The sequence below is a fragment of the Echeneis naucrates genome, chromosome 11, assembly GCF_900963305.1.
Source record: "Echeneis naucrates chromosome 11, fEcheNa1.1, whole genome shotgun sequence".
In the NCBI taxonomy this organism is placed as follows: domain Eukaryota; kingdom Metazoa; phylum Chordata; class Actinopteri; order Carangiformes; family Echeneidae; genus Echeneis; species Echeneis naucrates.
In genome coordinates this window covers 19,567,023-19,591,616 of record NC_042521.1, presented here as the reverse complement: position 1 = coordinate 19,591,616, position 24,594 = coordinate 19,567,023, and the positions used below count along the sequence as shown (strand labels likewise).

Genomic DNA, 24,594 nt, shown 5'->3' with positions numbered 1-24,594 from the left:
TTATGGAGTTGTTTTTCTGCTTTCGAATGACAGTGAGTCTTTGCAGCTCTCGGATCCCCCTCCACTTCTTTCTTGTTCAGAGCTGTTTTCTCAAGGCCATTATTACATAGGTTGTTGTGCTTTGCACGAGCAGCTCCTCAAGGCCATGATTACGTAAGCTGCTCTGCTTTACTGTTACACTACTAGATTATTATTCAAACATATTATATGAATTCTCCACAATTCCCCCTTTTGATCTCTAATAAGAGATCACTAAAAGGCTCCTCGGAACAGTTCTTCTTGCTCCACAGCTGCCCCATTGGTGTCTAGCAGCATATTTGGGTGTCAGAACAAATCTGTGTGGTGGTAGCTTGGCACGCTACGTGTTGGAGGAGGAGCGCTATTTCACCTCCAATGTATGTAATTCAGCAAAATAAGCTTTCGGAGGTCTGTTTTCCGCCTCAGATTTCCTCATTCCAGGAGCCTGACCCTGATGTCCGGGGAAAGGATGCCCCGTTTGTAATTCAAATGGAGTGAACCCGGTGCTGGCATTTACGGCTGACCTTATAGCCATTAGTGCTAAAGGTAATGCAGTTACCCAATCCATTCCAGTCTGTGCGCAGATTTTGGCCAATTTGTTTTTTATGGTTTGGTTAGTTCGTTAAACCTTTTCCTGTGACTGTGAGTGATACACAGTCCCAAATGCATATTTAAGACCTAACAGGTTCTCCACTTTTTGGAGATCTTGGTTCTTGAAATGGGTTCCAATATCTGATCTGATTTTCTCCGGGAACCCATGTCTCAGAATGTATTGGTGATGAGGAACTTTATTACTGACGCACTGTCTTCCTTTTTCGTCGGGCAAGCCTCAGGCCACCCTGTGTATGCGTCAACGCACACCAGGACGTACCTATAGCCTTTATGGGGCACTATCATGTCGGTGAAATCTATGACTATTTCTGTACCCGCCTGAGTCTGCAGTGGATATCTCCCTATCTCTGGTTTGATGGTCGGCCGAGGGTTATACTGCGTCCATACCTTACACCCACTTACCCATTCTTTTGTCATCTCTTTCAGGTAAGGATGCCACCACTCCTTCAGATTTCTCATCATTTGTGTCACTCCTACGTGTCCTACCCCATGGGCCTCCTCGAACATCCCTTGTCTTAATGCTGGTGGTAGTATGAGTTGTCTGTCTGGGCCTAGACAGTTCTTGGGGTGAAGTCTTTTCCTGCATTTCTTTGATTCTTTCCATCTCCATGTCTTTCCTTTCCTCCGTTTCGGCGCAGATCATTATTAACCTAGTCTGGTACCCCGTCACTTCTTTAGCCGCGTTATCTGCTGCCTCATTCTCCTTGGCTGTTAATGACTGAGTGGTGTCATGTCCCTTGCACTTGATGACTGCTACTCGTCTTGGTAAATAGTAATACTTTGGCCAATTCTTTCATTTCTGCTTCGTGCTTAATAGGTTTATTGGAGGCTGTCAGAAACCCAGCTCTCAACCATTGCCCTAATTCTACATGCACTGCCCCTGCAGCGTACGCTGAATCGGTATAGATGTTCACCTTCTGTCCCGCACTCATTTTTAATGCTTCTATTACCTGACTTCTGCTCTCTATGCAGACTGCGCTCCTTTCAATTTTTCTGCCTTTTTCACAGTGAACTGTCCTGCTTGTTCCTGCACAACTGCATATCCTGCTTTTAACCCTTCCTTCTCATCCCTATAACAACATCCGTCTGTGTAGAGGTTCACTCCCCCTTCTAAGGGTTCAGCTTGTAGATCTGGTCTGACTTTCTCTTCCTTTGCTACCTGTTCCTCGCAGATGTGTGGCTCTCCTACCCCTATCCTCTCTGCCATATTGATTACCTCATGTGTGTATGTGATGTTGGGGGCATCCAGCACTTTGCTCAGTTTCTGTTGCTGCAGCGAGGTTAACGTAAATGCCTGAGTGTACGTATGCTACTACACTATGTGCTGTTAAAACTTTCAGGGAGTGTCCCATGACTATGTGGGCGGTTTTCTGAATCAACTTGGCCAAACCTGCTGCATGCTGTGTACATTGGGGGTGTCGTTGTTCCATTCTGTCTAGCATTACGCTCACATACATCAACACTTTTCTTTCCCCCCCTTTTTTCTGGAACAGGACACCATTCATTACTCCTCCTGTTCCAGAAACATTGAGGAAGAATGGACAGCTCTAATCCAGGGTAGCCAGATCCGCAGCAGTCGCCAGAGCCTGTTTTAAGGCAATAAAAGACTGCTCCGCTTCTTGAGACCAAACGACATCCGAATTGAGGTTTCTCATCCACTGTTCCCGAATACAGGCTCTCAGGGGTTGAGTTATCCCGGTATAGTTGGGGACATACTGACGACTGTACCCTGTAAGACCTAGAAATGACAACATGTCTTTGACCTTCTGCGGCCGTGGATGGTGCAAGATAGTAGTTCTGTGCGCTGGTGAGAGACTGGACCCCTTTTGAGATAGTACACGACCTAGGAATGTGACCTGTTTACGGGTCACCTGATGTTTCGACTTACTGACCTTAAATCCTGCCCTCGCCAAGCAAAAGGCAGGCTTCCAGGCAGGTTACTGCCGTAGGTGCAGCCAGAAGTAAATCATCCACATACTGCACCAGTGTGACCCCCTCTGGGAGCTCACACTCAGACAACACATTCTTAAGGACTTGATTAAACAGTCCTGGGGAGAGCGCGAAGCCTTGAGGTAAACAGGTGTACCTCCATTGAGTTCCTTTGAAAGTAAATGAAAAGATATCCCTGCGATCCTCCGCTAAAGGAAGACAGAAAAATGCATTGGCCAAATCAATGCAGGTGAATCATTCGTGCGATGGGGCCAGGTTAGTCAGGACCACATAGGGATTAGGCACTGGTACGGTTGTAGTCACTAAAATGTCATTAATGGCGCGCAAATCGTGTGCCATTCTGTATTTACCTGTGGTTTTCTTTTCGACTGGTAAAATAGGAGTGTTACAAGCAGACACAGAGAGTTCCAATACGCCCTGTGATATGAGGCCCTGAATGGTGTCTGCGATGCCCTCCTCTGCTTGGGGCTTGTGGGGGTACTGATTAATCCACACTGGATCAGAGGTGTTAACCTCAAAAGTTAATGGTTCACATTTTACCAGTCTCACATCTGTCGGGCCCTGCGCCCATAGGGACTCTGGTAGAGAGTCGATGATAGACGCAGCCTCAGGGTGATCTGTCTTTTCTCTTCCGTGAAAGCAGGAGATCTGGGCCTCCTCCAAGACTGAACTGTCTACTGCTTCTATTTGAATTGAGTATTTGTTGGCTCTAGCCGAATAGAGTACTCCGCGAATGTTCGTGGTACCCCAATCATCTTGTGCTAATGCTAATTTTACCATCCCACCCAATTCTTTAGCCTGATGTTTAGGATATAAGGCTAGAGACACATGTGGGACGGCCTCCTCTGACATCTGTTACCACTGCAATTTTTCTGGTGTAAGAGACACCGCTGCTGCCACTCCCACAGGAGCGACGTATATGTTTTGGGTGGAGATCTTCCAGTCCTTCCCCTCTAATTGTTCTCGGAACCTTTCCTGGAACCATTCTGTTTGATTATGATCGTAAAACAATGTTATGTGTGGAGGATCAGGGGGAGGCATGTAAGGCTCGAGGGACGCGATCCAGGGCTTCCACCTCATGAAGGCTGAGAGAATGCCACGGTGTTCAGTAGTTTCAGGTTTCAGCATGGCCCAATAGATGTCTGGTTCCTGGAACAGGGCAACTCAGTCCCATCAGGTAGAGTCACTGTGAGTCCATCTGGTCCACACATTATGGATGCCCCCAGTTTTATCAACAAGTCTCTACCTAGGAGATTGACAGGCATGGTTGGAGAGTAGATGAACGAATGTATAAGGCTTTGCTTCCCCACAGTGGTTAACAGTGGCTTGGTCAGCGGCAGAGTTTGTGATTCCCCAGAGAAACCCATGACGGTGGTAGTTTGATCTGACAGTGCAGCTGGTCGAGCTGCGTTCATCATGGAGCACATTGCGCCGGTATCGACCAGAAATGGCAGCACCTGTTTGTCGACTGAGACAGGTAGCATCGGGTCTGCCGTTAAGATGCCACCCAAGTCTCTCTGTGGGGTGTGTCACTGGGCATGGGATGGCCAGGACTGGCCACCGGAAGCTGACATTTGGCGGACAGGACCATGCCCACCGCCTCCACGCCCAGGGTGCCCTCGAGATGTGATCTGAGGATATCCTGTGCCTCGTCCCCGTGACCTGTGCGGACATTCACGAGCCCAATGCCCTTCTTCCTCACAATAGTCACACCGGTCATTGCTCCCTCCTTCCAAGAAGTTGCCTCGGCCGCCCCGACCTCTGAACCCCCCACGCCCCCGATTATAGGGTGCTCCTGATTCTCCTTGGAACATCACCAGGTGTTTCCTGGTGTGTCGGCTCTTCCCAAGGTGGGGTGGGATCCAGGTCCGGAAAGTCAGATCCACCCGAAACCATCATGACCTTTGCCTTTCCCAAATTAGTGTCTTTCTTTTTGTCATTAGCTCTCTGCCTAGCTTCTCCCACCTGTAGTTTTAACAGTTGAGCCTGTAAACTTTTAATGGCTTCCTCCTCTTGGCTACCTTTGTCTTGAGCCTTGGCCAGGTGGTGTATGAGGTGCCTGTCCCACATGTGCGACTCACACCCTGCCATGTCTGGATTGTCTTTCATAACTTCTCTAACTTGCTGGGGCACCCACTCCAGAACAGCCTGTCGATACAGCTCTCTCTGGAGCCCTGGCTTACCAGGGTGTGCACCGGTATAGTGGATCCACTTATCTTTACATTTATCTAGAAAATCTCTGGGGTTTTGGTTATTTTCCCACTTAAACTTAGGTACCGCCGCTGCAGTGGGCAGGGTGTATTTTGCGTGTATGGCTCCTCCTATTTGGTCGCTAAACTTGGTGAATCTGTCATTGTCTCTATGTCGCAGCGTCCCTGCCTGATTCTCTATTTCTCTCATGTCAGCATTAGTCATGCATCTTCCTGCCACTGCTCTGAAGTCACCTAGAGCCAGCATCTGGCCCGCAGTCCCCCTGGCTTTCTGCCCACTGTCTGCTCATTTTTTTTCTGTGACCTGCCCTGTGCTCCCATCCTGCCATAAACCTGTCAGGTGCAATCTGATTTGATTATCTCCTCCTCCCTGTGAACCTCACCTATTCATTCTCTCTGTTTCCCTTCCCTCCTGTTGCTCCCTCATCATTTGTTCCTCCATGCTTCTGAGTTGATTCTGAGTTGAACATCTCTTGTTCTTTTTTTTTCCCCCATGATGCTCGCCTTTTCTTCCTCTTGCTTCGCCTTATCCCTCTCCTCCTTGCACTCATTTTCTTTTTTCCAAATGACTCTGATTTGATTACGTAATGATTACGTAAGCTGCTCTGCTTTACTGTTACACTACTAGATTATGATTCAAAAATATTATGATTCAAACATATTATATGAATTCTCCACAGTCCCTTAACCTTTCATTCACACTGTGTTTATGATTTTCAGATGATTTAACACCATTGTTTTGTACTCCCTCTTTGTAGAGAGAGAGAGAGAGAGAGAGAAACACTCTGCGAATATCATCCTTTTTTTAAATACATACTCAATCTGCTCCTTTCACTCTAGCAAAACACGTCCTCCCTCTTAGCCCGTCTACCTGGAAATGAATTTGCCGCCATTCTACTCATCCCCGCCCTTGAATGATCTGATTGGTTGTAACCTTAGGGGTGTGGACACACTAGGGGACTGGTTATGGACGGATCAGTGGGTGAAAACCTACCTCCTCTCCAGTCAACCCTGAGTAGAGAGAGAGAGAAACACTCTGTGTGAATATCGTCCTCTCCTTGAGGTTTGAACAACGGACGAAAATTACAAAAGACCCTAGTAAGTAAGTAACCCCTTCACAGGGAGAAAACACAACTTTCAAATGATTTAAAACAATAATTTAAAACCATTGTTTTGTACTCCCTCTTTGTAAAGAAACACTCTGTGAATATTTTTTTAAATACATACTCAATCCGCTCCTTTCACTCTAGCAAAACACGTCCTCCCTCTTTGCCCGTCAACCTGGAAATGAATTTGCCGCCATTCTGTTCGGCCCCGCCCTCGAATGATTTGATTGGTTGTGACCTCATCGCCAGGGGCGTAGAAAACACCGGGGGAGTGGTTACAAGCGGGAAACGATCTCATTGGTCGAGACCGGAGGGGTCAAAAGTTCAACCAAGATCAAAGGACCTGTCAAGTTTGACGAGAAGGTGTACATATTGCTCTCTAACCTGTCTGACAGAAACAAGAAAATGAAATGAAAAATGAAAAGTTGCTGCTGCTGCCTTGGGGACCTTTTGTGATAGCAAGCAGGTCACTGTGTGTGTTTCTCCTCCCTCCCCTCATAATAGATGACTGTCCACAGTGGTACCTTCCTAGGTGTTAGTCTAGGATTAAAGGATTCATTTTGCCACTCTCTTCCCTGGCTCTGGAGCCATGTTCACAGGCTAAACAGGCATAGACCTATGTTTTACAGGAGTAAATTCATACTAACAGACAAGTGATATCAGCATTTCGCCCTGTGCAAAATCGGTGTCTTTTTAATTTTCTCTTCCCAAGACAGGATGGGCATATTCAGGATGATCAATCAATCATAATAATGACTAATGACTGTGTCTAGTATAGCAAAAAGACTGGTTAGCCTCCAGCAATCTGAACAACATGTATTTCCTCATTTCTACCCAATTCCCAAACAGAACGAGCCATTTTGTTTTGCAGTGGATTTATTGTGAGTACCTCGTTCTTTCCTTCGGTCTGTCTCAATCCGAGGATGTTTGCAAGCTGCACAGAGGCAAGCATTGCCCAACTCGGTCTACAACTTGTGTCATTTGCCTGGCACCATATCTGGAGGACTAGGATGAGGTGTATTCTCACACATCACATCACATCACACACTCTTCATTTTGGTACTGTGATTAGAACAGAAAGGAGCTGTTTTTCCAGAACAGCCTAATCTAATGGGGATAACGGTCAGGCCCATAAACATTTGGACATTGACAGTGTTCAGCATTTCAGCTCTGGACCACATGTCCTTGAAGTAGGAACTTTCACCTTTCATTTGTGGGTATTTACATCCAAATCAGGTGAACACTGTGTATTTTGTAATGTACCCTCCACCTTTTAAAGGGAGAAAAAGTAATTGGACAATTGGTTGCTCAGCTGTTCCGTTATTGTTACTTAATTTACAAGGAGCAGATCAAAAGTCTTGAGTTAATTTCAAGCATGCAGTTTCATGCAGTTTCAAACTAGCAGATTCTATTTTCTTCTTCTTCCTCTTCTTTTTTTTTTAATCTGCTGAGGTGATTCATTCATTCAACTTCTCCCGCTTAACTGTTTCAAGGCAATATTATCTGCTAATATTCTGCCAAATGCTTCAAAACTCATGGTGCAGATGGACAATGATAAGACACATACTGCAAAAAAGTGGAATGTTCTCCTCATCAGTAAAGCCTGTCACAAAGCAACACCTTTCCCACAGGGTAGTGGAGGCTATTGCTCATACCAAACAGATTCTGCAGCCACCTATGGGCCCATTTAAGCTCTACACACACCAATTAATTGAGTAATATGAGTGAGATGTCTCACCATTCAACTGCTGGGCAAGTTAGAAGAGGTTACGTATCTTTAATTACAGGAAGCCTGCAGAGCTGTCACAGTAGGTGTAGTAGGTGGCACTGCCCCATGTGCACAGACATATTCAGTAGCCAATCAGGACTGGCGTAATGCGATAAATGCTTCTCAGGGTCACAGCAAAGCTAACTCCTAATCATATTATTCAAGAGCCAAGGTTATGTACATTACAGAAATGCTGTTGTCTTTCTAGTTTTTAAACTATTAGAGATTAAATACACTACTCGTGAAAAATTTATGATGAAATTCTAAAATATCCCCAGACAGAAATGAGCACAGTTTGTCACTCTCTTCCACATCATTCAGAGCATCCATAGATACAGACTACCAAACTTAACATCTGCTGACGTGTTGTGTACCCTATATAAACCCATTTATTTTGATTTGATTTGATATTTGAGTGTGTATGATTGTTGGCTTTTGGTGTATAGACAGAAGCTCCTTGTGTGACCTGGCATAAAATGATAAGGGAACTACCACTGATGAACTGCCTGCTGATATCCCAGGGCTTTTACCTGTCTAGGGTGACTGAATGAAAACCCTAAAGTGTGTGCATGCCACTTGTTGTGAATCTTTAGGTAATCCAGGGAGACATCTAACTCACTTCAGTAGCCATGAAGTCAGCAACACCACCACACTTCTGCTCAGTGAGAACGGAGACGTGCTGTATGTGGGAGCCCGGGATGCCGTGTTAGCCCTGGATGTTAGCCACAAGGATGTGATCATGCTGAGGGACAAGGTGGGGAGTGATCTCTGATGACTGACCCTGATTCCTTATGTCAAACTGAAGTCACTGTCACAGTCTCTGCATGAGACCAATCCAATCCAGAACACGCTAGACTGTTGTTTGAAAGACCTGTAACTGTTTAAGCACAAAAAGAGGAAACATAGCTCTCTTCACAACATCACAGACACAGGTCGCTCTTTGGAAGCGTTTATTGCTTGGACATATCTTGCTTCTCATACCTGCACATCTTGCTCACGCCTTGAGAACTGTATTTATATGAATAAACATATCACAAACACGCATAAGCGGCACGTTAATATGTAAAATGAAATACAAATGAGACAATGAGAAAAAACAAAGACATTTAAACTTATACCTATACTAAACATATACCTTGTTGGCTGCTTGCTGTAAAAAGAGGCTTAAAGTCCTTGGAAAGTCTTCTTAGAGCCCCTTTGTCGTCTGCCTTCAGCTTCAGATGTTGACATAACGTAAATGAATGAAAGGTAACAGAGCCTCATGAAATTTATGCCTTGCGTTTTACACAGTCACTCTTAATTTCGCCGTAGTGGTAACACAACTGGGAAACATTAGTTCCGGACATTAAAATCACAGTATTCACAGTGAATTAATCATATTTTTTATCTGTCGCGTGACTATTTTTTCACACATTACTTTTACATTTACATCAAATATATAATTTATTTATTAAATTAAAACTATGACATAACTTTTATGTAGCACTTAGAATTGTGAGCAAGTATAAAAATTAACAGGCTTAAGTTTCTCTTCAGCCATGTTTTAAAACTCAGTAAGTATTCTCTGTTATGACCAATTATGTGTTTAACATTATTTTATGCATAGAAAAATGCTTGAAAAATTACTTGAAAGAGTGGGATCAGAAACATGTTTGAGCCTCAGTCATACTTAGATCAAGGAGTAAACCAAAAACAAAGCCCAATGGACGCAGCAGGACAGCGTAGTTGACAACTTTTATTTGTTTTACTGGTTTGTTAGCCCATAACTGGCTTACATAGTGTGATGATGTGGTGCTGTGATATAATGATGTGATTATATAGTGGTGTAATTATCTCATGACCTGGTGATGTTGTGTCATTCTGGTGTGTGAAACTGTGGCTGAGGATGATGAAGTAATGATACACACAATGTAAGGAAGGAGGGACGATGATGCATTTGAGTATAAATTACTTTTACATACAAGTAGAACATTGTTAGATAGGTAAAATAGCCTGCTTATGGGCAGAATGATGAAATGGAATCTCCACCTGTTTAAATATGAATTAATTTCTACAAATTTCTATGTCTATAATGAAAAAATGCCAGAGTATGTTTTGATGTGATAATTGTGACTCTCCTCAGCTCGACTGGAGCCCTTCCGACAAAGATCTTGAACAATGTTCCATGAAAGGCAAGAAAAAGGTAACTATCTCTGCTCATGTTCAAACATGGTTAGGGGCCTTGCTCCTTTTGTTTTGAACTTTGTCAGTGAATGGGTGTCTTTGTGTGGGTGTTGTAGGCTGACTGTCCCAACTTCATCCGTGTGCTGCAGTTCTTGAACACTTCCCACCTCTACGCCTGTGGAACATTTGCCTTCAGTCCTCGCTGCACTTACATTGTGAGTTAGTAGAGCAAACATGCCAACAAACTTTACACTCTACAAAACATTTAATGTATACAGCATTTGATTAGTGTTTATTTTAACTATTGTCCTTATTGTAACACTATTTCAATTAGTTTTCATTTGGCTTAAGAGTGTGAAACCATACTTCTGCTCTTTTATTTTTTTGTCTGCATTTGTCCAATAATCTCACCATTATGTGAGATTGATGTAGTTATAGTCTTGTAGGTGAGTTCTCTATTATTTCAGTGCGTGTGTGTGATCATCACCAGTCCTCCCTGGAAGATTTGTTGATCTCTATTGGGTGGAATTACCCTCGTGTGGCAGGAAGGGCAGTGCTACATCACAGTGAATATAGGGGGGAATAAATGACAGAGAAGATGTGGAAAGATCGACAGGGGAAGGGAAGCAGGTGGTGCTGGTAGGAACTGGTGAAGTGAAGGATTCTGGGGATTTCCTGCCACCTCTGTCAGGATTAATAGAGGGGATTCTGTGAAGATCTCTGGAGAGAAAAGAATCCAGGCAGGTGAAGGTGTCCCAAAAGAGGAGCCAAGTCAAAGATAGGGTACATAGTGATGGAATGAAAGAACAGCTCAGCCCATTTCAGGCTGTGACCCAACAGCAGCAGGCAAGTGACACCACACATGCATGTGAGCATTCCCGAAATATGAGTGAAACCATCACCAGTCAAGTCAGGGGCCCCGGCTCCCCATGCCCACTTATGCGGGAGCGCATGAGGTACCAAGCCCAGAGAACCACCGCAGTCCCCAATGTTAGTTTCTTCTGCTCTTTATAGAAATGAAAGACCCACTCAAATTAATTAAAGAATTGCTTTTATGTACATAACCTGAAGTTCTATAGTGTTTTTAGAAAGGTTTTCAACATTGCAACCAGTTGAAATACCTACAATAACACTCTGTATTTATCACATTAATTCCATGCTAATATTTTGTCCATTCACTGCACCCTTAATTTACCTGTTAGTAGCTTCCTGTCTTCTCATGGTGCATACATCATGGAGGTGGACAACAATAATAAAATATAAAATTTTTCATTTTCAAGACAATCTATATTTCTGAAGTAGGCATTGTGTTCCCTTAAGCCTGATTCCCAATCAGGAAACATGATGAGTTCTGCTTTTTCTGCTTTTATATTTTTATCATGGCCTGTTTTGAAGTTTCATCAATACATCCATATATATATATATATATATATATATATATATATATATATATATATATCGACCTGAAGTGAACAATAATGACAATGCTGAAGAGGAATGCACAATCAATAATAATAATAATAATAATAGCAAGGACTATTATTTTTTTTTCTTCAATTCATTCATCCATCGCTAGCCCTCCCCGGAGATCAAAGTTAATCATGAACATGAATAATTAATTGTTGACGCCATCAAACAATAAATATAAACACCAGCTACTTTTTGCTACCTGCTGTGACAGTTGGTTGTTGTCATGGATACATTGTTGCCTCCCTGATGTGAAATGATATGCTGTGATAAGGCTTTGGAATAGTAGCTATGATATACGCTCATTATATCACAGCTAACAACCAATCAGATTGCAGGATTTCACCTTTCCATTTCTAAATATATATATATATATATATATATATGGAGATTGCTCCTTTGTTTGGCTTTGTCATGAATTAAGGAAAGTTAAACATATTTATCCACCTCCTTTTTTGCTCATATTCAGTTAAATGCATTTATCTCACTTATTTATCTATTCCAACAATATACTGGAAAAAAATTACTTTCTGTCATATTTAGGAAGTTAGAAATATTTACTAATTTACAGCTACATAGTGATTATTCAGATTAAATGTTTTATTGATTTGACAGCCATTATTTTTACTTTTTGAGATATTAAATATTTAATGCACTATTCATCAAATTTTTCAAGCAAATTATAAAGGTTCTTGATCATATCCCACTTCCATGCCTTTGCCTTTCCCTTCAGTTCTCACTGCACTTCTCTTGTGTATTAGTAGAACAAACTTTCCACCTGACTGTTTTGTTTATGGTGATACTACCTGCTCACTGATACATTTTTGCAAATTACACTCCAAGAAATTCGTTTTCCCATATTGATTTTATTTGGTGTAAGAACTTAATACCAGATTTGTCCCTCTACTTTATCCAGAACTCAGACACATTCACAATGAACGTGAAACCTGACGAGGGCAGAGGTCGCTGTCCCTATGACCCCTTCCAACGCAACACTGCCATTATTGTAGGTAAGCTAATTATGCTGCTTGAGATGATGTCTGCGTCAGTGAAGGATAACTTGGCTTCTTTTCTATTCTGAGAAGGGCTGCACTATTTGGTGAAAAAAGTCATATTGTGATTATTGTGGACAATAGTGCAAATACGATTGCAATATAATAACACAGCGTTATTATGAGTGTATCATTGCTGATTATTTTGAGATGTTTATTTCTCAAATTGTAGTATGAAAAATACAAAAACTGAAAAGTTTGTACAGTAGACTTAAAACAACCTAATTAACCACAATAGCCCTGGTTTTGTTTTAATTTCTATATACAATATACTACAACTTCTTCAACTTCTTCATCCACATAGTGTATAGTTAGGCTGATGTCCTGCTTGACCAGAGGGCTCTGATAGTTAAAAAAAATCCTTTAGCGACTTCCATCTGAACCTCATTGCAACTTTTTGTGTCAAGGTCAGGGATAGCTATTTGGGAGAAATAGTTCAGAGAGGGTAAGTGGTTCCTCTTGTCCACTGTCTGGATCATTTCATGAAATCCCTCCTTGCTGACTGAGTGTAAAGGCATCATGCCTTTGACCAGCTAGTTATGGAGTTAGTGATTTCTTGATACCTCCATGAAGACATATAACGAACGCCCGCAAACACTCTTTTAATTTAACTTTATTTTGTTTTCTCTTGTCTCTTTTTTTTTTTTTCTTGTGGTGTTTCAGGTGGTGATACAAATTGGTTGTATTACCAAGTGACATTGTGACTTTAATTTGGCATATCTCGCAAATTGCCACTTTCTACTCAATGTTGCTATGCCAGAAACAGGTTGCATTTTATGTGTGTGTGTTTTTTGACCAAATCTCTATGGAGAACAGTCTCATAATGAATTCACTCTTGCAGGGCTTTTCACAAATGCACATGCTTTGTTTCGTAGTTGTATTTCAGACTTAACAAATGTAATTTTGAGGCACACTGTGAGGTAATATAAATTCACGGATCATATGAATTGCTGAATGTGCATTTACGAAATCTGTGCGTTGAATTTTGAGACTGCCCTGACGTCGCAGGTCAACCAACGTCACCATTGGCTGATAAAGCTGTCAATGAAATGTATGTTTCTGATTGACAGATTAATCAGCCAAACAACTGATTTGTGTTCTCTTCTGACTCCATAAATCTCACTTGGTGTATGGTCTGCACACTGGCAAGTCTTGAGACCATGCACTGCACACATTTCATGACTACTCAGAGACGGAGTGCCATCTGTGAGGTTTGTCCACTTATGGTGTGTACTATAGGTGACTAAATATTCTCACATGCTCATTTTATAAATTTTATTAAACTACAAGCAATTTTGCAGTTATATAATCCCACAGGCTGACATCACGCTTACATTTGAGATAAACTAATGGTGCAACACTAATACTGAATATTCTGAGGGCAAAATAGACCTGTTACAGGCTGGATCTGTGAAATCGGATCTGGCCAGTCAGGATAACTACTGGTTGACGTTATCATGACTTATCTCTCTGTCTCTTAAGCATCTGTAAATACAAACATAGTTTGTGGTGGGAGAAACTTGGAACTTACTTTGATGTGAAGGCTGCATGCTGTTCTGGGTAAGCTCCCCTAAGAAAGGAGCCCTTTGGAATGACTCTTGTGTACTTTCATCCACATACTGTCTGGCAGGCTACCCAAGTGGAGAACAAAGCAATGTGACTACACACAAAAGGAGTGTATCTTTGCTGTCTGCTTAGGACATTGTTGCATCTTCATTTTCATTGTCAGTTATAGTTCAATAAAAGCAATATGAATTTTAAGAAATAAAAGCAGCTGTATGAAAAGATACAGTAGACTGACTAGAGATTGATTTTCCTAGGTGAAAACACACAAAGTTTTCATCAAGGTTTGGAATCACACGGTACCTTGTGATACAATACATGGCACAAGATAATGATAACATCATGACGCAGCGATTCTGTAAATGTCGATATAGTACAAGAAAATACTACAAGTACGATCACAAAACATTTAAAAAACTCAATAAATATAAAATGCCTGTGAAAATGTAAAATGCAAACTTGTCTTTGTGTATAAACAAACACTTACACATTTTAATGCTTAAATTTTTAGAGCATGACAAACAATGTTGCCACATCTCATGAGAGAAACAAGCAACCAGGTCTATGAAAACAAGCCAAAAAGAAGGGACTTTGCTGCTCAAATAAATTAAAAAAGCCCAGACTTCCAATTTTCTTAATTGTGTAAGAGAGAGAGCACTTGATAACACTAAAGGTATATAAATGTATTTTTGCACAAGCAACAGTATATTGTCAATTAACAGCAACACATTTTACATTTTAATGTTAACTTTAACCAAAACAATTAGAATGAATAAAAATAAAAATGAATATTAAATAAATTATATTGATTCAATGAATTGACCCAAATAATCCCCAGCACTGATTTCTGTGACAGTCTATGTAAGAGGCTCTCTTTCGCTTACTTGTTTGTCTTTTGCTTTGGCACAGTAAAGCCAATAACTATTAGCTTCGTGGACAAGAAAGGTGCTGAGTTTTTTCAGGTTTTTCAGTGCTAGCATGTTGCATTAAATGTGCATGGTGTGCACGTATTTTTACAAAACCTGCTCTACACTGCTACTACTCGTCTGAACAGTTAACTTCTGCTCTATTGTGTCTGATTCATATGTTAAGTGCTTCCACAAGGAGCCACAAAGTAACACATTTCTATTAATTAAAACATGAATATTTGGCATATCAATTCTCAATCAATTGCACAAAGAAGAGCAATGATAAACTGCCATATGATGTTTTGTCCCTCCACTAGTGTTAATGTAATCAAGATAAATGATTGATATTTGTTTGAGGGCATGTCACGGCCTCACACCATGTGTGCGAGACAAGTGGACGCAACTGGATTCAACTGGTCTGTACTTCCCCTCAACTTTTCATCCACCCATGACGGCCGCATTGACTGAGTTTGTATGAGTTTCCAGATAATTGTCTCTCTCTCTCCTGAAAACTTGTTTTGTGATGACCTAATGACTGTTGGTGTTAGTGGAGCATGGTCTGTTACTCAGTTACTCAGTGTTCCTCAGATGGGGAGCTTTACACTGGGACGGTGGCAGATTACAGGGGGAATCGGCCTGTCATCTCCCGTCACCTCAGTGAAGGCAGGCGTGTGGATATGAAGCTAGATGACACATTAGGATGGCTGGAGGGTGAGTGTGTGAAATTGGACTTCACAGCCAGGGTTAATTTGAGAGTTTAATGTTATTATTGAAATTATTATTTACATCTGTCACATTCATGTAGACACAACCTTCATCAGCTCCAGCTTTATCCCTGATGAGGAGAAGATCTTCTTCTTCTTCAGTGAAGTGGGCCAAGAATACAACTTCATCAACAAGTTCATTGTCTCCCGGGTCTCTCAGATCTGCTTGGTAAGACTCATCCTCATATTGACATGCAGTCCAACACAGTATCACCTTTTCAACACAACAATGCATTTCCAGATCAACATCACAACTATCCATGACCCCAGTGTTCAACACAACACCATGTGTCCAACACAGTATCACCTGTTATGGTTAAACAGTTATGTGTTTATGTGTTTTATAATGCTGGACATTGAGAGGTTGTGCTGATGTACAATCCCTGTTAAACTATCTCTGAGTGTGTGGATAAGAACATTTCATGCTCAGTTCTTAGTGTCTGCTCTTCCCATGTCAGAGTGATGTTGGGGGTCAGCGGACTCTTCAGCGACGCTGGACCACTTTTGTCAAAGCTCAGCTGTTATGTCAGGCTGACAATGAGCTGCCATACAACGTGATCCAGGACATAGACACCCTCCCACCAGCAGAGGGAGCTTCCGCAGATGACACTCTGTTTTATGGCATCTTCACATCTCAGTGGTAACTACAGAACCCCTGAAGCTATACTGGCCTGTTTGTCACTACTTCAATGACATTGAGCCTGACCTGTGACTCTTATTGCTACTCAAACACATATCAGTTTTTAACTTTAGATTTTCAGTAACAAACCCAAACATCAATATGTTTGAAGTACACCAAACACTAAGAAAACATGTGAAAACCTGGGAAGTATTGTTTATGATTGTAACACAGGAAGAAATGACAAATGTCAGACACACAGCTCATTCATTGACACAACCTGAGACCATAAACAGATGTGAAAGCTGCTTGTTTGACAGTTAAGATGATGAAATGAACTAGTATCTCTGTCATTAACCAGGTCTGTCAACTCTGGACGCTCTGGTGTCTGCTCATTCCGTTTGAGGGACATTAAATCTGTTTTCTCTGGTAACTACAAAGTCCTTAACCGGGACACATTACAGTGGAGCACACAGGTTCAGGAGAAAGTTGCAAATCCGGGAGAGGTAGGTAGTCCCAATTTGAAGTGGAATTCAAGCAGACTCAAGTAGTCTGAATCAATAAGGTGCTGTTATTAGTTAATCATGGTGTGATCAAAGAAATGACACAATCTCCATGGTTCCTTTTAGTAATGACATTATATGTACCAAGTGAACAGCTGAAGCCAATGGGGGTGTAACGGACCCTGGAAAATCACGGTTCCAAGGACTTTCGTTGAACTACTCGTTCTGTCATTCAGAACCGCGGTCTAAGCGCGTACGTCGTATTTTCGAGGAGCAAATGAATTCTGCATGACCTCACACGTGTTGATGGCAATGGCGGACAAACCTGAACTAGCAGCACCCCCAGCCGCATTCCGGTCGCCCGTGTGGAGATATTTTGTATTTCCAATTGAGACTACACAGGATGGAGGTCGCGCTGTTAGCCGAACACAAGTTATTTGTCGTTTGTGTTAAATGAAACTGTCTGTGGGAGCGAACGGTAACACGTCAAACATGCTAGCGCAAATGAGAAGCTATCACTCAGGCACCGAGCTCTCTCAGCCCGGAAGAGCAGCGATCTTCAGCAAAGTGCTTTTTTATTTTTTTATTTAGATTTATCATAATAGAAATGTTTATTTTAGTATTCTTGGATAATTGAGATTAATAGAAGTTACCTTATTATTGAGTACTGGTCTAAAGAGATGTTATTATAACATATATAATTGAGTCATGCACAGGTTCTTAATATTGTAATAAAATTAAGACATTTTGTCTGGAAGTGTTCAACAACAAAAAACATCAGTGTTATTTTTATTTTTTTATGTTACTAAACCGAAGTTTGAACCGAACCGTGGGTGAACCGTTACACCCCTAGAAGCCAATAATAATGGTGAGAACACTTACTGTTCTTCCTGTTGGTGTTTGTACATAGACCTGTGCTGGTTGATGGTTGTGTGGTCAGTGTAATCTGGACTTCTATCAATATGCCTGGTTGTGCTGTAGTGTGGTCTGCATAATGCATCAGACAACGCCTTGCGATTTGTCAAAGAGAACTTCCTAGCAGATGACAGTGTGCAGCCAGCTGGGAGGAATCTGACCATGGTGTCTACTGAGCAGTACAGCCACTTGACAGTCCAAAGAGTCAAGGGCGCCAACAACAGAGATTATACTGTCCTGTTTCTGCTGACAGGTAGGCTTACAGCTCACAACGCAACTTCCTTATGGAGACACATAGGTTATCATGACAGTCAGCTGCATCAGCCTGTGGAAAGAATCAAATCTGCAGGACACAGTTGTGGAGTTAAATTTGCATCCTCTTTGATGCTTTTGCACTTTAGTAACTTTATATCTCTAGATTTATCCAAGTTCAAGTCATACTGTGTCTGACTGATTCTGAATCTCAAAAGACTGTCAGCCAGATTAACTGACTATCTGAATTACTTAGTTGTCTCACTGACTGAGTGTGTCTACAGCAATGACATGAACAATGTCAACTTTGTTACAGAGTCTGGTTACCTACACAAAGTGGTGCTGCTGCAGAATGGGGCCCACATCATTGAGGAGGTTCAGGTTTTTGAGCAGCCTCAGCCTGTCAAGAGTCTGGAGCTCTCTAAACCCAAGGTACAGGTATAGAGACGGCGTTAATCTTAGTTACTAATAGATACACAGGTCACAGGGAGCCACATGACCTGTATCAAAGGATAGGTTAGCTAGGAAGATGTAAGTACTGTAACTGTTCAATGGTAATAGTGAGAAAAAAAAGTTCTCAGTCTATTGGTTACAGTTCTTGAGGACCCTGTGATCCTCCTTGCTGGTAGGTGGTTCACAGCACAGGTTGTCTGCTCAGCTACTTTCTCTGGACACTGAGTGTACTTGTTATTCTCTGATAAACACGATTGTGGAAATTGAGAGTCATTCATCCACAGATTTTTATTTTTACCACTGCAGCTAATAAGCCATGTCTTCACGCTATTAGATGGCTGTGATTCTTTCCCACTACAGGGTGTGATCTATGTTGGCACGTCAGAGGGTTTGGTCAGAGTCCCAGTAGCCAACTGTTCCTTTTACTGGACCTGTGCTCAGTGTGTTTTGGCACAAGACCCTTTCTGTGGTTGGGACACTGTCAAAAGGGCGTGTGTGGAGGCTTCCAACATTCAGACCAATCTGTGAGTACTTAAAGATTTTACCAGTGCTCTGTTGAAAGTGTCTCATTGAGTAGGATGGAAAGATAAAACTGGAACTTGTATTTTATGAATTGGTTTGAGTAACTAAACTAAAGAGTACTAAAGAGTAACCAAACGTTACCTCTTTAAGTTTACACTTTGTCACCGAGGAAGAGTTTAAGCCTGATCTTAAAAGCTACGAGAGCGTCCAACCCCCGATCGATACTGGGAGTTAGTTCCATAGAGGAGCATCTGATATCTGAATGATATGCCTCCAGATTAACTCTTGGAGACTCGAGTTTCTACAAGTAAACCTACATCCAGGGCGTGAAGTGACCTCCTGGGACATTAAGAAACTATGAGTACTCTGAGATATGATGGACTTTGGTTATTAAGAGCTTTATATGTTTGAAGAAGGATTTTAAATTCCTTTCAACGAATTGTTGGGACATCCTCGTCGTAATGATTTATAGTAGTCTAACCTAGAGGTAACAAATGCATGTACTAGTTTTTCTGCATCCTCCTGAGGCAGGATAACTGAATATCATCATAGCAGTGGAAATTGTTGCTGCTAATATTGCCTAAAGGAAGCATATAGAGGGTAAAAAGGATCAGCCCAAGTACAGAACACACTGCAATTCCATGGTTAACTAGAGCGTGTGATGAAGTGCCATTGGAAACAAACTGATGTCAGTCTGATAAATATGATTGAAACCAGCGTAGTGTAGTTCTTCTGGTTCCGATTTAATGTTTGAGTCTTTGTAATAAAATATTATGTTCAATGATGTCAAATGTGACACTAAGATCTAACAGGACACGTATGGAGGCCAATCATTTGTCTGAAGTGATTAAAATGTCATTAGTAACTTTGACGGTGCTGTTTCCGTGCTGTGATGTACACTAAATCCAAACAAGCCATTCCGATACAGATGTTCACAAAATTGGCTTGCGACTGCTTTTCAAGAATTTTACCAATTAAAAGGGGGTTAGATATGGGTCAATAGTTAGTCCAACATCTAGCTCAGGATTGGGTTTTTCGAGCAGAGGTTTCATAAATGCTATCTTGAAATTCTTTGGCACATAACCTAAAGACAAAGTTACATTGATCAGATCCATAATGTGGTTATTAGTTGGTCTAAATAAGTAATAAACTATCTCTTCGCAATGACCCATGCCACCCCACTGCTGGGCTGTTCTTGCTCAATAGCACTGTCACTATATTTTTCTGGAAATTAATAATCACGGTTTATTGGCATATGTATAAAATGTGGTTGCTAATGGGACAACGGCAGACTGGGCTGGTAGGGGGTTGTTAACGGGGGTCCCCGTTCAACTCTCTAATTGCACTCTAATAGCATCATCATTTATTACTATTATGGCTTTGCTTATTATATGTGTGTGTGTGTGTGTGTGTTGTGACAGCCTGCATTGTATCTCCGATCATGATCACCAGTACACACCCCCCAAACTTCAGCTCGCACCTCCATTCAATTGCACTAATATGGACTCACTCAGTCTAGAGGAGAGGGCAGATGGGTGCGTAGCACAGAGCCTACATTCACAGACGCTGTGGACAAACAATAGTGAGGTCATCAAATCCATTATTCCTGTATTCAGTTTCAGTTTCAACCATTGTTTCCACCTGCTTGAGCAGTACTCTCCTGGATTGCTTTAATTCAATTCCACTCTGAGTGAGAGACAATTGCTAATCACTAAGATAAGTTAGCTGAACTGTCGATGGAATAAAAAAAATTGCAACAAATTAGAGTGGCAGATATAAACAACAGAGAAAGGCGACACAAAGTCAAACACCACCACCAGTGATTGGAAATGGCATAACACACTTATTGCTGTACACAGTCACAGAAGTCCATTGGCTTGAAAGCTTGAGAGTTCAAGCAGTTGCAGTAGAAAGTTCAGCAGTTTTATTTCTGTTACAATATAAACACACTTCATTACTGCATCAGTATTAATGAATTATGTAATTATGACATCAGTACTCAGTCATTACTAAATTACATCAATATGCAGTGGTTATTTTGACAATGTCTTGTCAGACCCAGTGGTTATTACTACTTTATTACATCATTACATCAATTCTTATTTACTCAAATTATTTTTTATGTGGCTCCAAATCACAACAGAGTTGCATCAAGGCACCTTCTCTGCAATATGCAGCAGGTCTAGACCAATTTTTTTTATAGAATTACTTAGAGACCTAATAATGCCCTCCATAAACAAGGGAAAAGCTTCCTTCAAGAGGCAGAAAGCTCAGCAAACCTGGATTTGTGGCTGAGAGAAAGAGAGCAAATGAGAGCAGGAGGAAAGTGACTACAATTGAAATACAAGCAAAAACATACAGATGCATCATTCCCAGTGATCAGTGGTGCATTATTTCTTCAGTACTCGGGTGCAGCATTCTCTATTGACAGTTGTTTTTCCTCCTCAGAGGCCAAGATGTAGAAAGAGGAAATGTTGAGGCGGTGTGTAACAGTGTGACATATACACATCGAGCCAGGTTTGGCCCAAACATTCTTCCTGCAGGTAAGTGACCTTACAGCTTTGAAACTGGTTTCCTATCACACAAAAGCACAGATTTTTACAGGATGAATGCAAGTCTTATTCATCAAAAAATGTATCTTCCTTGAATGCTTGTGATATGATTATGATAGTTTGGACAAGGACCAATAGTGTCAATTTAAAGGCTTGAAGCAAACAATGGTTACTGGTACTGGAACAGAACATGGTATATGTTTTTGAAGCTGTTCTGGTGCATGAGGTAAATTAAATTGCTAGTCTGAGTTCTATACTGTGTGTGCCCAAGAACCAACTGAATACACATATATAAATCTGATGGAGCAATATTGCACAGAGGTAATTTTGAAATAGCCTGTATCCACCATAGTAATCCAAACCAGTTATTTTCATACACTGTGTAAAAAGACACTCAGCATTTTTTTTCCTCACTATCTGACAATAAATGAGACAAAACTTTTCCTGTTTTAGGTCGGTTAGCATTAAGCATTTATATTTGCAAAATGCCAGAATATGGAGGAAAAGGTACTCTATTCAGACAGAATTATTGCTTGCCCATTCCTGGGTCGCAGGGGTGGTGGAGCCAGGTCGACCAACAGATAGAGGCAGATGGAGATGAAAAACCACTTACACTCACACCTACAGGCAATTTAGAGCTACCATTTAACATATAAATGCTTGTCTTAGGATTGTAGGAGGTAACAGGAGAACATGCAAACTCCACACAGAAAGGCCCCAGGACCAGGAATCAAACCCTCAACCTTTTTTTGTGTGAGGCAACAGTGCTAACCCCTATGCCACTGTGCTGCCCCATCAGAAGTTTACATACACTCAGATTTCTATGCTTTTTAGCAATTTTGGAAAGCCTAGATGGAAAGAGTAGATGATCATGATCAACCTTCTGATAGGTTAATTGACAGCATTTCAGTTAATTGGAGGTACACTTGTGGATGTATTGTAAGGCACACCTCAAACAAACTGCTTCCTCGTGTGACATCCTCGTAAAAAATTGAAATAAACCAGCCAAAATACCAGGAAGGGAATTGTGGACCACCCCAAGTGGTCACAATTTCCAGATGCTTCAATGTGCCATGTTCACCTATTCAAACAATTATGCACAGGTATGAACCCCTGGAATGTCCAGATATCATACTGCTCAGGAAGGAGCTAAAGGTGGTAAGAGAATGTCATTGTCCATTGTGAACAAGTTCTGTACCAATATGGGCTGAAAGGCCCCTCAGCAAGCAAGAAATTTACTTACTACAAAAGCAAAATTAAAAATCCATATTACAGTTTGTAAACGCACACAGGGACAAACACCTGGATTTTTGGAGATGTCCAGTGGTTTAATGAAACAAAAATTCACCTGTTTGGCAATAATGACCAGCCTTACATGTAGAGGAAAAAGGAGGAAGCTTGCAAGCCTGAAAACACTTTACCAACTGTGATGTATGGGGGTGGCCGCCTCATGATGTGAGTGTATTTTACTGTAAGAGGGTTTGGTGTACCTCACAAAATAGACTGCATCATGAGGAAGTAACATAATGTGAAAGTTAAAACTGTAAAAAGCTGGAAGACAAAGTTGGTCTTCAAAAAGGACAGTGACCCTAAGCATATGGCCAAATTAGTTGTGAAGTGGTTTAAAGATAACTAATAGTCTTTGTTTTAGAGTGGCACTCACAAAGGCCTGATCTCAATCTCAGTTATGCCAGTTCAGTCAAGTGGAATGGGCCAAAATTCCACCAAACTATTGTGTAAACTTGTGAAAAGATAAGCAAATAGTTTGACCAATGTCATACATTTTAAAGGATAGAATAAATAATATAGAAATAGAAATGTACACACATTTGCTTAGGATTTTGTACTGACTTTGAAGGAAGCCTCTGGCTTTCTTGCATTTTAGAAATAGAGACATTTTTGCTAATCCTAACTAATCTCCTAGTATAGTCTGTATTATACATAAGCTTTTTTTCCCCCTCACTGTATTTCCATAGCTTGGAATAACAGATCCAAGCACAAACATGGAAGCTGCTTAATAATGAGAATCAGCTTCATACTTCTATTGTGTGGTATTAACACGCTTGGCTGTTTTGGCAGAGAAGTATGCTGCTTACAGTTATCCAAAGACTGTGCAGAGGGGTGGGAGGGTTTTTGGGAGTTGTTGTAATCTGTATGTCAGCCTCGTGTTCTGCAGGTCAACTGGTGTCAGTGTCTCTGAATGAAGTGGTGCGGCTGCAGTGTCCTGCTGCGTCACAGCTATCTGAGCAGCTGTGGGAATGTCCCAACAACAGACTGTCCCCAGATCTCTATTTGCACCTTGGGGATGGAAGTCTGAGCTTTGTGGCCACGCCTGCCACACTGGGCCACTACCTCTGCCTGTCGACTGAGAATGGCTACCAACAGACTATGGCTATCTATCACGTCAAACAAAAAAGCAGCCTAATAGCTCAAACGCCAACCACCTATACTCTGCGTCAGACACACCCCATACCCAGTACGCAAGCTGTGGCTAGGGCTGGGCTTGGACTACAAACCTCTGTTGGTCCAAAAAAAATAGAAGCAAGACAAAGAGGGACTGAGCCCACACTGTCCAGCATGGATGCTCATGTCATCACCACTCAGCTGAAGGGGAACTTCACCCCGTGGACACAGGAGCCTGTGCAGTCAGCTCAAGGCTCCTGCTATCTAAAGGAGCTGGTGGTTGTTTCAGTATTGTTGGTGCTCAGCCTCAGTTTGTCAATTACTCTCCTGTTTTATTTTGTCAAACAGCGCTGTCGCAGACAAACGGCCCCACAGACAGCAACTCCAATCAGAGACTCAGCCAGAAGGACTCCTATGGAGCTGGAGGCCCACAAGATGAATCAGTTTCTGAATAAACACAATGGACAAAGTCTACACACTGAACAAGCTAATGGCTTCGGCTGCAATGGAGTCTTCAGGGGCTCTAATGGCCATTTACCCAACACACCCATTTGAAAAGTTTTGGTATTAAACTGTTAAAGATGAAAGAGGGGAGTGAGGGTCCTTGGTACCTGACTGAGGCTGAACCAGCTGTTGGATCCATTTTACCTGGATCTGTTAGTGTTGTTATAGAATAGTCAGTGTTTGATGCTAGGACAACAATGGCAACAGTGACATCTGTTTTTTTATGAGATGAAATTTAAGAAGGCATCCCAATTAAAACTTTCTCTCCTCAGAATGAGAGATTAAAGGAC

General features: G+C 41.6%; 1 protein-coding gene across 3 annotated transcripts in view; it reads left to right on the top strand.

The window, feature by feature from the left end:
• Window positions 1–24,594, top strand: part of sema4ab (sema domain, immunoglobulin domain (Ig), transmembrane domain (TM) and short cytoplasmic domain, (semaphorin) 4Ab) — a 39,131-nt gene extending 14,537 nt beyond the window's left edge. Inside the window, exons 1-14 of one of the 3 annotated variants that reach the window (XM_029513585.1) lie at window positions 6,078–6,259; window positions 8,258–8,418; window positions 9,787–9,846; window positions 9,944–10,042; window positions 12,211–12,304; window positions 15,406–15,528; window positions 15,623–15,750; window positions 16,040–16,221; window positions 16,562–16,706; window positions 17,685–17,871; window positions 18,187–18,302; window positions 18,684–18,847; window positions 21,294–21,388; window positions 23,559–24,594. In XM_029513585.1, coding sequence (XP_029369445.1) covers window positions 8,404–8,418; window positions 9,787–9,846; window positions 9,944–10,042; window positions 12,211–12,304; window positions 15,406–15,528; window positions 15,623–15,750; window positions 16,040–16,221; window positions 16,562–16,706; window positions 17,685–17,871; window positions 18,187–18,302; window positions 18,684–18,847; window positions 21,294–21,388; window positions 23,559–24,355 — 2,205 coding nt within the window. In that variant the 5' untranslated portion in view covers window positions 6,078–6,259; window positions 8,258–8,403 and the 3' untranslated portion in view covers window positions 24,356–24,594. Of the gene's footprint in view, window positions 1–6,077; window positions 6,260–8,257; window positions 8,419–9,786; window positions 9,847–9,943; window positions 10,043–12,210; window positions 12,305–15,405; window positions 15,529–15,622; window positions 15,751–16,039; window positions 16,222–16,561; window positions 16,707–17,684; window positions 17,872–18,186; window positions 18,303–18,683; window positions 18,848–21,293; window positions 21,389–23,558 lie in introns of those variants that run through there. The other 2 variants (XM_029513583.1, XM_029513584.1) reach the window with 2 other exon arrangements.